At 51.2% G+C, this 14,135-nt stretch overlaps 1 protein-coding gene across 2 annotated transcripts; it reads left to right on the forward strand.

Moving 5' to 3' along the window:
• The first annotated feature begins 2,542 nt into the window (after positions 1 to 2,542).
• On the forward strand, positions 2,543 to 9,311 carry Osr1 (odd-skipped related transcription factor 1). 2 transcript variants are annotated; one of them, XM_045150145.1, is made up of 4 exons: positions 2,543 to 2,773; positions 3,379 to 3,514; positions 7,060 to 7,755; positions 8,381 to 9,311. In XM_045150145.1, exons 3-4 carry the CDS (start codon positions 7,091 to 7,093, stop codon positions 8,514 to 8,516), a joined length of 801 nt encoding a protein of 266 aa, XP_045006080.1. In that variant the 5' UTR covers positions 2,543 to 2,773; positions 3,379 to 3,514; positions 7,060 to 7,090; the 3' UTR covers positions 8,517 to 9,311. The 2 variants fall into 2 exon arrangements, with proteins under 2 accessions (XP_045006080.1, XP_004663834.1); XM_004663777.3 differs by lacking the exon at positions 3,379 to 3,514.
• The last annotated feature ends 4,824 nt before the right edge of the window (positions 9,312 to 14,135 follow it).

Raw genomic sequence — 14,135 nt, forward strand, 5'->3', positions numbered from 1 at the left:
TGATCCACTGCAGAGGCCCAAAGACATGAATGTCATTGGCACCGAAGTACATTCTAATGCCCAATTCCTTCTTTCTTTGCTCCCTGTAGAAATGGCGTGACTCCTCTAAGAGGCACCAACTTTGTTCACTATCTAGACATGCTCTAAGTTATAGAGTTTGGCCAGAGACCAAGTTAGTTTTCCAGCAATGTTACACAGTTTGGCTGGTTGGAAGTTCTTTTCCTTAGGGTCAGGACATGCTCATCAAGGTAAATGGACTCTCGACAGTTCATCTGGAAAGGTAACATGCAGCTCTTTAAGGATCCTGCTAGTTGGAGCTTTCTGGAATTCCTAAGGGAAAGGTCATCTGTAAGAAGAAGAAGAAGAAGAAGAAGAAGAAGAAGAAGAAGAAGAAGAAGAAGAAGAAGAAGAAGAAGAAGAAGAAGAAGAAGAAGAAGAAGAAGAAGAAGAAGAAGAAGAAGAAGAAGAAGAAGAAGAAGAAGAAGAAGAAGAAGAAGAAGAAGAAGAAGAAGAAGAAGAAGAAGAAGAAGAAGAAGAAGAAGAAGAAGAAGAAGAAGAAGAAGAAGAAGAAGAAGAAGAAGAAGAAGAAGAAGAAGAAGAAGAAGAAGAAGAAGAAGAAGAAGGAGAAAAAAAAAAGGAAACGAAAGGGAACTATAGGAACTCTCAGCAGCAGATAGACTGTATGAGCCCTAGGAGGCTCCATTTACTCCTAGTGCCCAGTCACTCTCGGTGTCCAAATGTCTGACAACTGACAGGCAGAGGTACTACTTAGTTTACCTATTTTTGAAAACTTTGTTTATATGAAATTTCCTCATGTTTTGGCTACTCTATGGAGTCAAAGGCTGGTACCCCCAAACCCTCTTAGTCAAATGGGAAAAATCCAGTGAAGTCTTGGAATGCTGTCTGTTCCTACATGTTTCTTCCCCAGCTGCTGAAACTTACTGCCCTGGCTTGTGGAAGGGGGTGATCTTAGTACCCTTCTGCTCCAAGGGGCAGTACTCTGATAAGGATGCTGCCTAACCTGGCTGTTGCTAAGATTCTGGATACATGGGAACATTTATGAAGGTCTTTTACTTGTGAACTGGCATGTGGGATAAGCTGCATGAAGCTTGTAGGAAAAGACTGACTGACTGGCTCCCAACACTAACCAAAGTTTCTGAGGGACAAGAGGCCAGCTCTAAAGGCTTCTGGATGTCAGGAGAGGGTATTCCTGTTGTGCTGGGTTTGTGCTCTGAGGGTTAGGGGAGGTGACCTGGAGGAGGATGAGGGTCATCCTTCATGATCACCTGCTAACTCAGGGATCAAATTCTTATTAACTTCAAGAAAATCAGATTAGCAGATCAGATTTGCAGCAACAACAACATCAACAAAACCAAACCAAACAAACAAAAAACTGGAGGCCTGGAGAGCTGGGATGTTCGTCTGAAGAAATTCTGTCCCAATATATTAGAGACACCTGTCACCCCCCTCCCCCAGAAGTACATAGGGGTAGCAGTAACAATGGAAACCCGCATTGACTCCTGTCCAGAACCCAGACTGGGTGTTACATAAAGCTGGCAGATAAAGATGAGAGTTGGAGTGAGCAGAAGGTCAGCTTCAGAGATGAACATCACAGAGGGCTCTAGCACCCTCCATACGACCTTGACAGCGAGTGCAGAAATCTCCTAGGCCAAAAGCATGACTCCACCTGGGCCAGCTTCTGGACCCAGAGGTTCTGATGGCCCAGTAGCTCTCTAAATTCCTAACCCACCTTAAAACTAGTAAGTGACTCGAGTGTAATTGGGCTTTGGGGTGGAATCCCAGAGAGTTTGGGGTCCTAGTTTTTAAAAAAGGGTCTTTGTCATCTTTCCATGCGTTCTGCCGGGTACCTTCAGGCTGGACTTCACATCCCATGCTCTGGGGTCAGCCACAAACACTTGGACGTTCTTTTCTCTCTGGAGTTGATAACCTTGGTCCTTCCCTCACCTGGAACTATCCAGCTCTGCCACCATTACCGCTCCGATCCTCCAGCTTGATTGGGCGTCACACCAGGGGGCTGCCACCTTTGGGACGCGTTTCTGAAAGGACAGATAACTGTCAGCTGCAGAATGCGCAAAAAGCAATGCTATGGTGCGGGTGTCCCCACACCCACAGCTCCTCCGCACCTTCATCCTCACAAGCTGCTTTCCGAATCGCACAAAACTCCAAAACGCGCGGTTCCAGCCCAATCTTGTCCTGCTAGGAGCTTCTTCCTCTAGTAGCCCTAAAAAGCAGGAAGGGTCCCTTGGGATCGGAGGGGAGGGGACACAGGTCTCAAGAAGCTGAGGCCAAGCAAGCGCAGCTGCCAAAGACTGCTGCCCGGGTCAGCAAAACTTTGTTGCTCAGTGCGCAGGCGCAGGGCAGGGTTGGTGGGCAGGGGAGGGAGGGGAGGAATCCTGAGGCAAGGGGCGGAGGGGGGGGGGAGGGTGGTGAATTAAAATAAGTAGGCGGCTCGGTGCTAAGGGATGTGTGAGACGCAACTCAGCTTCTCCCCTGCTCGTTCTTCCCCACTTGGGTTCAGACCCTGAAGGGGAGCCTGGAGCAGAGCTCACCATCGCCCGGCCCGGCCTGGCCCGCAGGAGCCGGCGGCTGCAGAGCGCTCCCGCGTGCCGGGCGCCCGGAGTCCCCGCGGCCAGAGACGCCCCAGGATTCCAGACCTCCAGGGGTGCTGTTGGGCTCCTGGATCTCTGGTTTCCCGGGTCGCGCGCAGCGAGCCCCAGAGACGCGCTTGGTCCCGGGACCGCGGCGGAACAAGGTAACTGCAGCTCGGGCGCTTGGGATGGGGCAACTTCCCGGGGGTTCCCAGTGAACTGCGGGCGCCTTCTCTTTCTCAGTGTCCCCAAAGGAAGCTCCTCTAGCCAGACGCTGGCTGCGGGACCATTGTGAAAGTGAGAGTAGCTGTAGCTCTGGGAAGTTGGTGGTGCAGCTGAGGGATTTACTCTGTGGGGTCCTTGGCCTCTGACCTGGGGGAGGACATGGATAGCTTTCACCACTGAACGCAGCCGCGCTGGCCGCGGTGGAGTGGCGGTAGAGAGCCCGCTGACTTTGGATGCCCGTCTGTGGGTCCCCTGTAAGCAAGCGAACTTCAGGAAGCACGAACTTTTGCGAGACGTTCCTTTGGCTCGGTCTGCCCTTTTGCCTTCGCTGAGAACAGAGAAGGGTGAGCGAATGGTCAAGGCCTGAGCCTACCGCACCAGGGACAGGTGCACTTCCCAAGCCCTGTTGCGCTTCAGAGTGAGTTTGTCTTTTGAGAATTTTCCCTTAGAATAGATGCAAGACCACTTACACCTAAAAGCTCGGGGCTGCGGGTCTGAAGCCTGCCTCATGCTGCGGCTCTGGGTTTTAAAATATTTTCTATAGGATGAATTCTGTGCTCAGGCCTGGAACATAACCCGTCTAGTACCAGGCTCCAGGAGGCATGCTGGGGACATGAACAATGCTTCCCAGTTGGAGACCAGCGAACGCCCCAGAAACAGAAACAGTTTGTCTTTCAGAGGTGAGGGTGTGAAGAGAATTGTTGTGCTCCCTAGTTGCCCCATAACCCAGCCTGCGGGAGAAGGTGGGAGATCTGTGGAGAGAGGGAAGGTGAGGGTCGCTGGCTACTGAACTAATATCCTACCCAATGTCGCGGGTAAGAATGAAAACTCTCAATAAGTGCGGTTCCAACAGCTCGGGTACTAGCGGGATGGGCTCCGGAACATAAACTCGCAGCAGGGGTTTCTTTGTTGCCATCATTCGATAAATTTCACCCGGTTTTGAAGCTGCATGTTGGCTCCTGGAAACAGAACCATGTGCGAAGCGACTTTCCTGGGTTCACGGCCTCACAGGGAAGACATGGGCTGGTGTTGGGAAGTAACTGACTGGTGGGTAGATGGTCTATCCTAGGCTTCTGGAAGTGACTGCCAGTTCGTTAAGACTGGAGAGCAAATCACCCAGGACACAGCGGGTATCTCACCTGCAGCAGGACTGCCAGCTTTCCCGTGGGTTCCTTTGATCTCGTTTGTAGGGAAAATACTACGGAAGCATCTGTGCTGGTCAGTCCTCTTGACAGGGGTCCGGATGCCTGTCACCACTCTTGTTGGGGATTCCATGTCAAAGACTTGGGCGGCTGCTGGGTTCCTTCACGGAGTTCGCTCCGTCTTCATTAATGCAAGCAGTTAACTCACTCACGCTCAATTAGCCCCGAATAAACCACTTTAATAGACTCTGTACACTTCATTAATGCTCTACGTAGGGTTGCTGGCAGACCCGGGATGGCGCTCCTCTGCGCCAGGGATGCAAACGCCAGTGCAGCACAGACCACTCTCCGTGGCGCAAACTGCCTCTATTCCTCGGCGTCGGGAACTATCATACTACAAAAATCTGAGGCTCGAACTCTTGGCGGAATAGTGGATGCTGGGACTGAGAAGAGAGGATCTCAGGGACTCTAAAAGGTCGAAAGTGTTCACACTGCAACTGGGGTCAGGGCCACTGACGCTGGGGAGGACGGGCTGGGGCTCTCATCCTCTCCAGCTGCTGAGGCATACAGAGAAATTGTGTTTTCCTCTTAGCTGACCTATGACGGGGGTACATTCAGCCCATTCTTGGTGCTGGTGTAAAGAGCCACACGTTTCAAACGAATTTCGTCCACTGCAAAGTTTGTTGAGAGCCTGGGAAGCCTTGGCCTTTGAAAACTGCAGAAAATAAGATTGGCTGGGCTATTTAGGAAAATAAATGGAGTGCTGGGGGAAATGAGATCGGGCAGATAGCCTGGAAAGAGGAACTCTGATGGCAGCAGACACCTCACTTCAGGCTTCCAAGGCCAATGGGATCTTTGACTCTCCTGAGGACAGGAGAGGAAAGGCCCGGTGAAGCTGGTGGGTTCTACCACCACAGCCCAGGCAGTCTTGGGCCTCTGTTCATCAGAGTCCTGTGGCCACCGCTGCTAGTTTGGCTCTGTATGGGGGCAGCACTAAAGAAGCTAGTGTGATCTTCTAGCTAGCCAAGGCAGCTCCAGAGAAGAGGCGATGAGGGTCTGACTTTCTGTACCTGGAATCTCAGTGCTGGTCTCTCCTAAATTCTACGACACCTTTGACGTTATCAGCCTTCTCTCCCTCTCCACCTACCAGAGTCCAAATTTCCTCTTTGGTCCACCTGTATGTTGCTTTCCCTTGTCACAGAGCTCTGGGATTGCTTTGGTTTGCTCAGTGAGGTCTTGTTCTTTGAGCCATAGAGAAGATTGGTGTCCAGGCTCTATGGTGGTCTTTCACATTGGCTCATGAAGCTGGAGCTCTGCAGATGTGTGCCCCCCCCAACACTGTGGCTTAATTAATTGCAGGGACATCCCTACCAGCTACTGGTATTTTGTGCACCCATGCCCAGAAATGCCTCTTTCCTTGGAGCCCACCATACCATGGCCATTCTCTTTGCCAGCTCCTAGCAGAAAGGATTTCTATGTGCACAGGATTTTCATTCCTTTTCAGAACAGGCTCTGCCATTCCTGCACAGGGGCAGGCATTTTAGAGAAGCACTGAGGTGAAAATAACTCAGTCCATGCCTGCACTTTGCTCTTGGGCCTGAAGGTGGTGAAGGGTGTAGGGTGAGTCTGTTACCATGAAGTGGGAAGCAGCTGGCACACCCTAGAGGAGAAGGATACATGTGATACTCCAGGTTACAGGAGAAATTTGAGAAACAGAGAAAGGCATACAGTCTAGGAAGAAACCAGAAACAGGAGACTGACACTGGCTAAAGAAGAAGGGAGTCATAAAGTCCTTGCTCTGACAGTGATGTATAGAGTAACTCCAAGCTCAGAACTCTCCCAGGGGTCTGTGGCTTTCCACCTTGTTTTTCTCCACCACTGAATAAATCCAAGTTAGGAGTGTCTGAAAGAGGCATAGGCATAAGTCCTCTTTGCAGAGCCCAGGCTTTCCATGTGGGCTGAGGACCAGGAGCACAGGAAACCGGGACATGCCAGCCCCTTACTTTCCTAGCCACTTTGGCATGGCTTTCCTATGACCTTTGTCTAGAACCTTATATTTGGAGTATTTATAGAGCACTGTAGTGAAGGCCAAGTATTAGTACTTTTGCCTATACCTACACTGACCTGTTTGCCCAGGAATCTCATCAAACATACACAACCCGAGCATTCAAAAACCCTGCTCTTCTTTCCTATGGTGAAAGTACTTCAGTCTCTTTCACACAGAAGGGACTTGCAGATGTTTTGTAGCACATGAAGTGAAAATAGATGTCAGTACCATTACTGATATGACGGTGCCCCTCAAAGGTTGTGGTATGAAGTTAGCCTGCAAGTCGCAGTAGAGAGAGACAAAGAGAGGTTCACTAACTGTAACGCACCACAATAAAATTAAGGTCAAAGGTGAGACTTTTAAAGAAGTTAACATGGTTTCCTTGGCTTCTGGAAGCAAAATTGGTCAGCCAAAAGACAATAACATGCAGGAGCTAGAAGGATTGTGTGTGTGTGTGTGTGTGTGTGTGCGCGCGCGCGCGCGCGCACGCACGTGTAATGTGTAGAGATTCATCATGTATGATGGACCATGCATATTGTACAGTTTTGTCCTGTAAAACACTGACTGTCCCAATTTGAGTACCTTCTTCTTAATTCTGCTTCTGAATGTGTGTCTGTGTTTGTCAGTACATGGATACGCAAGCATGCTTCCCAATTCTATTTGCAGGAGTGATTTTGTTTGTCTCCAAGTTGGCCTGAATGCTGAGTGTCCCTGCCTGCCTGCCAGTACTCCTGTATTTGTGTCTTTACAGCTGACCACATTAATTGGTTGCATTGCTAAGGATTTGGTTTCCCTATCAAAATAGTATGGCTCTGACACAGGCCGTTTGTACATCATGGAGAGTTTGAACAAGAGGGTTCACTGGCCTCATGTGTTCCCATCTGTTTTGAGATGACAGTCGGATTCATGGGTGGGGTCTTAGACTCCCACCTTCTGCCTTAGGGGAAGGAAAGGGTGTGACTGGGCTGGAGTTCTGGAGGAAGGTGACCTGCCCTGAACTTGTTTTCCTCTTCCCCTCCCCTTCTTTTCTTTGCAGATTGATACTGAGAACAGCTTCAGCCACCATAATGGGCAGCAAAACCTTGCCAGCACCTGTGCCCATCCACCCATCCTTGCAGCTCACCAACTACTCTTTCCTTCAGGCAGTCAATGGCCTGCCCACAGTGCCCTCGGACCACCTGCCCAACCTGTATGGCTTCAGTGCGCTGCATGCGGTGCACCTGCACCAGTGGACGCTTGGTTACCCGGCCATGCACTTGCCCCGCTCCTCTTTCTCCAAAGTGCCTGGCGCTGTGTCCAGTCTGGTAGACGCGCGCTTCCAGCTGCCTGCCTTTCCATGGTTCCCCCACGTCATCCATCCCAAGCCTGAGATCACTGCTGGAGGAAGCAGTCCAGCGCTTAAGACCAAGCCACGCTTTGATTTTGCCAACCTGGCCTTGGCTGCCACACAAGAAGATCCGACCAAACTTGGCCGTGGGGAGGGTCCTGGCTCCCCTGCTGGTGGGCTGGGTGCCCTCCTGGACGTGACCAAGTTATCCCCAGAAAAAAAGCCCACGAGGGGACGTCTCCCTTCCAAGACCAAGAAGGAATTCGTCTGTAAGTTCTGTGGCCGCCACTTCACCAAGTCCTATAACCTACTTATCCATGAGCGGACGCACACTGATGAGCGACCTTATACCTGTGACATCTGCCACAAAGCTTTCAGGAGGCAAGATCACCTACGAGATCACAGGTGCAGCACTGCGGGTACCCTGGTTGCCTGTGGCCTAAGAAAGAACTACGCCCCCGCCCCCACTCCCCCAACCTCGCGCCCTTTCCAGTGAGGTTCATGAGATCCCCTAGTGGTTCTAAGCCTCCTTCCACTTCTGGGTCTTCTCTAAAATCATGAAGGAAACCTTAAGAGTCTCTCACATAGACTTTGGGATATGGCTTAAAGACAGATGGAGCTGAATAGAACCGAAGGCCCCGTCTCCTGGCTTCTTCCTCCATCCCCAGAGCTGTCCAGTATGCAGTTTTGATCACTACTTGTGCTAGTGCCTATAGTCTTGAGTAGTGCAGCTCTGGGAACTGCCTCATCTCGGTTGAGTCAGCCCTTAATAAGGAGGAGTGCTCATCCATTGCCCCAGGAATGCAGGTTGTGTTTGCTGGGGTCTGTTTGGGGCTCACATGGTACCTAGGCTTCCCCTTTTGCCACCGTACACTAGCCACTAACTGGGCATTGTGCCTCAAACACACTGGGTCTCCCACAGCTCCTTTGCTGACAAGCACCTCACAGCACTAGGAGGGGAATCTTGGAAAGCCTTTATAAACAACACTGCATTATGTTGCAAGGATTAACTGTTTGTCTCTGCCCTCAGATACATTCACTCCAAAGAGAAGCCCTTCAAGTGTCAAGAGTGCGGAAAAGGATTTTGCCAGTCCAGGACTCTGGCTGTCCACAAGACGCTGCACTCACAAGTGAAGGAGCTCAAAACCTCCAAGATCAAGTGCTGACTGAGAAAACAGAGCCTGTGGTCCCCCGGAGCCCGGGGCCAAGCCACCCCTTCCTCTAGAAGGACCCAAAGCTGGAGGCGACTCTCCAAGGCGGCGGCAGGGGCTCTTGGGATCCTCCTTCAACCTAACAGTGTCCCTGAGGTCCCCAGCGCACGCGGCGCTCCGGAGCTCCGCCCGGGGCCGTGACTGCGACCGCCTGGGCGGTTCCCCGGGGACGCGGCTAAACTCTTGGCCCAAGGGTTGTGCTCACGTGGCGGAAAGGAAACTTCATTTCAAAAGAAGGGGCGAAAGCTCCGCGGAGTGGTACCGGCGCCTCTCCCAGAAGTATTACTTTTATTTTTTTTTTCTATTGTTATTTTATACGTTTTCTCTACTATTTTTTCTTCTTCCGTTGACCATATAAGCTTGTAAACTCTTGACTGCGGAGAGGGTAGAAGAAAAGAAGTTGTGCGCGCAGGCAGCTTCCAGCCTCTCCTCGTGTCTCCAGCCCCATCCCCACCCTGGAGCCTGCGCAAGTGTAACCCCCGTGTATCTGCTTGAGACGTCCCGCCCCAGGGACCGCGGGCTCTGGGCGCCTCCTCCGGGCTCCCGCGCTGCTCACACGCTGGGCAAGTCCTTCGGGCCCCGGGCTGGAGCGGCCGAATCTCCGCTCCCAGCTCCACAGCTCGGAGCAGCCCGCCGGGAGCCGGGCGTTGTATTGCGACTGGCACTTTATGCTGACCATCGGTAAAGGACTTTTATCACTGGAGTTTTTTTTAAACAAAAACTATTAAATAAACGGTTATTTTACAGGCATGACAGTGGGTAATTTCCCTCTTGAACCACGGGAAAAGGCTATTTTTTTTTTCTTTCCTTTACTCCCTGGGAGAAGAACAGATCTCTTTTAGGCCAATAGTGCTGGGGTCGGTGACGAAAGCCTCGTTGATTTGGGGCTGGTTTCCCCCTGCCGCACTCCGAACTTATTTTCTTCTCTGCTTTGGCATGTCCGTCTCAAGCCCGCCCTCTCAACCTCAAAGAGTTGTTTCAAAGAACCCAGGCGGCCGCACCCACTCCAGCCTGGGGAAATCCCAGTATTTCTGGGCTCTGGGATCCTGTAGGTTCATTAATGGACCAATATTTCCCCTCCCCCGCCCCCAACCCCATCCGCTACCTCCAAGTAGCAGTTTTGCCACCGGCCTCTGCCTTCTGCTTTGGAGCAACAAGGCCTGTTCTCCCAGACCCTCCCTGGGGCCCCTAATACACTTCTGCAAATATGAAAGCACCTCTGCTTCTCCAACCTAAATCCCTCCATCTCTTTCCCTTGGGAGCCCCTTTCCCCCAATTCTCGGCTTGGGGCATGTCCTTCCCCACCCGGATAGCAGCTCCACACCCGCTAAGATTCCCTGCAACGTCGAAGCCTGGCGAGGAATGGCGGGGGAGGGCGCCCCGGGAGGCCCCCAACCACTTAGGAAGAGAAATCCGAGTCCGCCCTTCATAAACTGAAGTTTCCCCGGGGCGTATAACTTTCCCAAAATTAGATACCCGGCCGGGGGGGGGGGCTCTCCAGCCCGGGGGTGGAGCGGGACTCCCCCAGCCCCTGCTTCCCCACCAGAGAACCGCGCGGACGGGGGCGCCCTTGGCCTTTCTCAAAACCAGCGCGGCAGCCCGGGCTTCAGTCCCAGGCGCTAGGCAAAGGATACCACTGGGCTGGGCTTCCCTGCTGGAGGACCCCCAAAACCCAGCCACCAGCAGGGTCCTCGGGATTGAGAATCCTGGTCCAGTCTACAGGAGTTAAAATACTCTCACTTTCACAGCCGACTTCATCCCCATCTCCTCTGGGACCGCTCCCGGCAGGAGCCCAAATGCCCAGCGTGGGCCCTATATTCTTGGCCCAGCCAACACTGAAGAGTCTTGCCAGGCGCACTCTGGTCCTCGCTGCCCCCTGCTGGTTAGGTCTGGAGGAGCGGCCCAGGGCGGGGTCACTTCACTGTGTCCAGGCTATAATTCCTAAGGATCTCCAAGGCATCTCTTAACCACCACTCATCTGTATTCCAAAAACCTCTTGACTGACTCAGGGCCCTCTGTCAGTGAAGGCCACTAAGGCGCTGACAGGTCCCAGGACCCGTCAATTAGATCTTCCCCTGACTGGAAAGAGTGCTTGTGCTAGGTCTGCTGCTTCCTTTATGCGGTCAAGGATGGGGGCTGCGGTTGCTCCAAGAGGATGGCCTGTGCGCGCGCGTAACCCCCCCCCCCCCCCACACACACTGTGAGAATAGAAACAACCGTGGTCACTTCTGAAAAATGAGGGGAAAAAAAACACACACCAGAGAACTAGCCCTCCTCTGTTCTTTCACTCTTTCTGGGATTCTCTCTACCTGATGATTGAGCTACAGCTGCTGTTCCCCCAACTCTCTCAGGACGACTAGAGCCTCTGCAGTTAGCCAGCCCTCACTCAGAACACCATCAAGTGCTGTGGATTGGGAAGGTTTGCGAGGGATGTTCCCCTTTCTGGCTAGCTCCACTTCTGGCATGGTAAATCTCAGCCCTACGCTGGGTCCAGAGCCTGGAAATTCTTCAGTATCAAACACGTGTTTTCAGATGAAGGGCAGTATTTTTATAGGGTACAGGAAATGAAGCACCACACTAGGTAGACACACCTAGCCCCCAGTGGATGCCTGCGCTTGTTTCTCAGGTTGCTATCCTGAGGTGAGTCCAGAGACCACTTCTTGTTTGCTTCAGTGAGTCACATACTACAGGAACAGCAGCTGCAGATGGAAAGACAGGTCATGGCCACAGGCCACAAGATCATTCTGAGGTTACAGCTGCAAAGTAATGCGGTTGGGGGCAGTTTTTCACTGGTGCCCATTATGCCTCCTACAAAATATACATGTGACTGAGAAGGATAGGGAAGCTCAGTGGATCTTTTTGCCTTTTTAGTCTTTTCCCTTGCCTCCTAGAAAGTCCTGGGTTTCCTCTCCTCTCCTAGTCTCATTCCTCAACACAGTCCCCATCTGTCTCTCTCCAGTGCCCAACATGGATGGAGCAAAAGAGGCAGTGACTCTGGCCAGCTGGATTTCAGCTGGGGCCCATCCAGAGGCTGGTGGCATGCGGGTTATGAGCCTGAGGGAAGCGAGGGAGCTACTACCCTTTGGCTGATTGTGGCTTGTAGGGTAGAGGACTCCAGAGACCCCGAGAGCAGAGTTGAGCTTGCTTTGGGAAGAGATCACAAGTGGCTTAGGTAAAGAACAGCTTCTCCCTAGGAGGAAAATGTTCAGATCCCTCCTCCTTCCCTCTATTCCCAGACCTCAGCTTGTATCTTTGCCCTGGATTTCTTGCTCAGTCGGGAAAGGAAATGGTGGGACCCAGGCTCCGAGGATCCTTGACCTGTGACACCTTAAGTAGCCAAGAAATTTGGTGTGCTGTTCATGGCATCTTTTCCCACCTTCCATATCACTAGGGCGCTGTGACATCACTTTCCTGTAGGCATAGTATGACATCAGGAAGGCCTTTGGCCAGAGCGAAAATGCACCTACAAGCTCAACCTATTTACATTATTTTATAAGATCCCAGACTTTCTCCACCTGAAAAGGTGGTATGCACTGTCCCCAGTCTCTTCCCCTGCTCATCTTTCTGTTGGAGGTGTAGCAACTCCTTAAGTCTTCACCAAAGACAAATGCAGACCCAAAGCATTGGCAGGCACCCTAAGGTGTGGGGCGGCGGCGACAGCATCCTCCTCTGGATTCAGTGGCTTAGGGTTGTTTTAAATTGCCCACTTGCAGGAGCTCAGGGCCTCTCCTCACTCTAGGAGAAAGCTGACCCCGCCCACTTTGGCTGCTTTGTGGTCCAGAAAAGTTTCATGCGCAGGCGCAGAAGAAACTCGGGCTGGGGCCCGCAGCCGCGGGAGCGCAAAGTTCTGCGGAAGTCCGGGACTAGCGCTGCTGGATTCTGTGTTCTACTTCTGGATGTAGCAGTATTCCCGCGCGGTATTCCGCCACGGGTCTGTGTGGAAGCTAGAGCTTGGACGTCATCGTGAATGCAGCCCGGAGAGACGTGAGATGCTGTTACTTCTCCAGTCCAGAGGGGGTGCGGCGGGATCCTGCCCTTCACCAGATAGCCTACTGCGGTTCCATCTCATTGGAGAAAGGGCTCTGAAGCAGAGGTCTAGCTCCCAAGCACGGAACTCTGATAGGCATGATCACACTCTCCTACTTATTTAACTCAGTTTTCTTTAGAGCTAAACAGGCCCGCTTTGCATGTTTCATATGAAAAAGTTACCTGGGACATGAGATACTAAATTGGTGGTCAAACCTCATGTCAGTGGCACACGAACGATTAGAAACTATAGTTTCTTTGAGGTACGGAGCCAAGAGACTGATTTCTGGCTTTTCCTAAAACACACACAGGCTTTGGGCAAGACCCTGCATTTCTCAATCGCTGTTATTCTCTCTCAGATAGTGGGATTACTTTCCATACCTCATTCAATAGATGAAGTGGTGAAGGCCATATGAATATTGTAATATGTTTATTACTGGGACCCAAACTGGGCCCTAGTGTGTTTCAAATCAACTTTCACAAGTATGAGCCATGAAGATGTATTATCAAAAATTCTTCTGTTTGGGCCTGGAGAGATGGCTTAGCGATTAAGTGTTTGCCTGTGAAGCCTAAGGACCCTGATTCTAGGCTCGATTCCCCAAGACCCACATAAGCCAGATGCATAAGGTAGAGCATGCATCTGGAGTTCGTTTGCAGTGGCTGGAGGCCCTGGTGCACCCATTCTCACTATATCTATCTGCCTATTTCTCTCTCTGTCTTTTGCTCTCAAATAAATGAATAAAAATAAACAAAAAATTTTAAAAAATTCTTCTGTTTACATCCTACAGTAACTTGCCTTTCATGCTACCATAATCTGAGGAGTCTCCTCCCACAAGCTTCACTTTATCAGGGGTCCCAATGTACGGCAGGAAAGGGAGGCAGCACCTTGGGATAGTGGTCCTCTTGACATCTCTGGGAAAATTTGGAAGATGCCTTTTTCAGTACTATGGGGACCAATGAATTGTGTATGGCTAGAAAGGGAGTCATGGCCTGTGTAGGAGTCCTGCTTAGTATTAGTTTGTGGCATATGTTCAGGTAGCACAAAGACACCAGGGCAGATAGAAGTGTGAGACAGGGTTCATGCATGTGCAAGTGTGACTTCTTAGGTGGGTGCTCCAACACCTACCTGAAGAGTGAAAGGCCTCCATTGGTTTGTGCTTTCTTTTCTTTATGCAAGAGCAGCAGTGAAGAAGATGAAGTAACACCATGTAATTACATGGAACAAGCTGCAGAAGTCTCCCTCTTACCAAGTCACTGTAACTGTCCCTGTTTGCTGTCATTCTAGGACATATTTTCTGGCCAGTGTTAATTTCAGTTCCAGTGATGAGAATACAGGATTAAACCTGAACAATGGTAGAGATGGAGGATTTTCTTTTTGTGTGTGTGTTATTTTTTTTTTTTATTAGTTATATACACAGTGTGTATACAGCCATGTTGGTACCATTGTTAGCCTCCTCCCTGTCCTCACCCCTCTGCAGGGACCCTCCATGTTGGGGAATGTGCGTCGTGCATTGTGAAGTTAGCCATCAGTTATGGGGAAGAGACAAT

This window comes from Jaculus jaculus, chromosome 5 (genome assembly GCF_020740685.1).
Source record: "Jaculus jaculus isolate mJacJac1 chromosome 5, mJacJac1.mat.Y.cur, whole genome shotgun sequence".
Classification (NCBI taxonomy): domain Eukaryota; kingdom Metazoa; phylum Chordata; class Mammalia; order Rodentia; family Dipodidae; genus Jaculus; species Jaculus jaculus.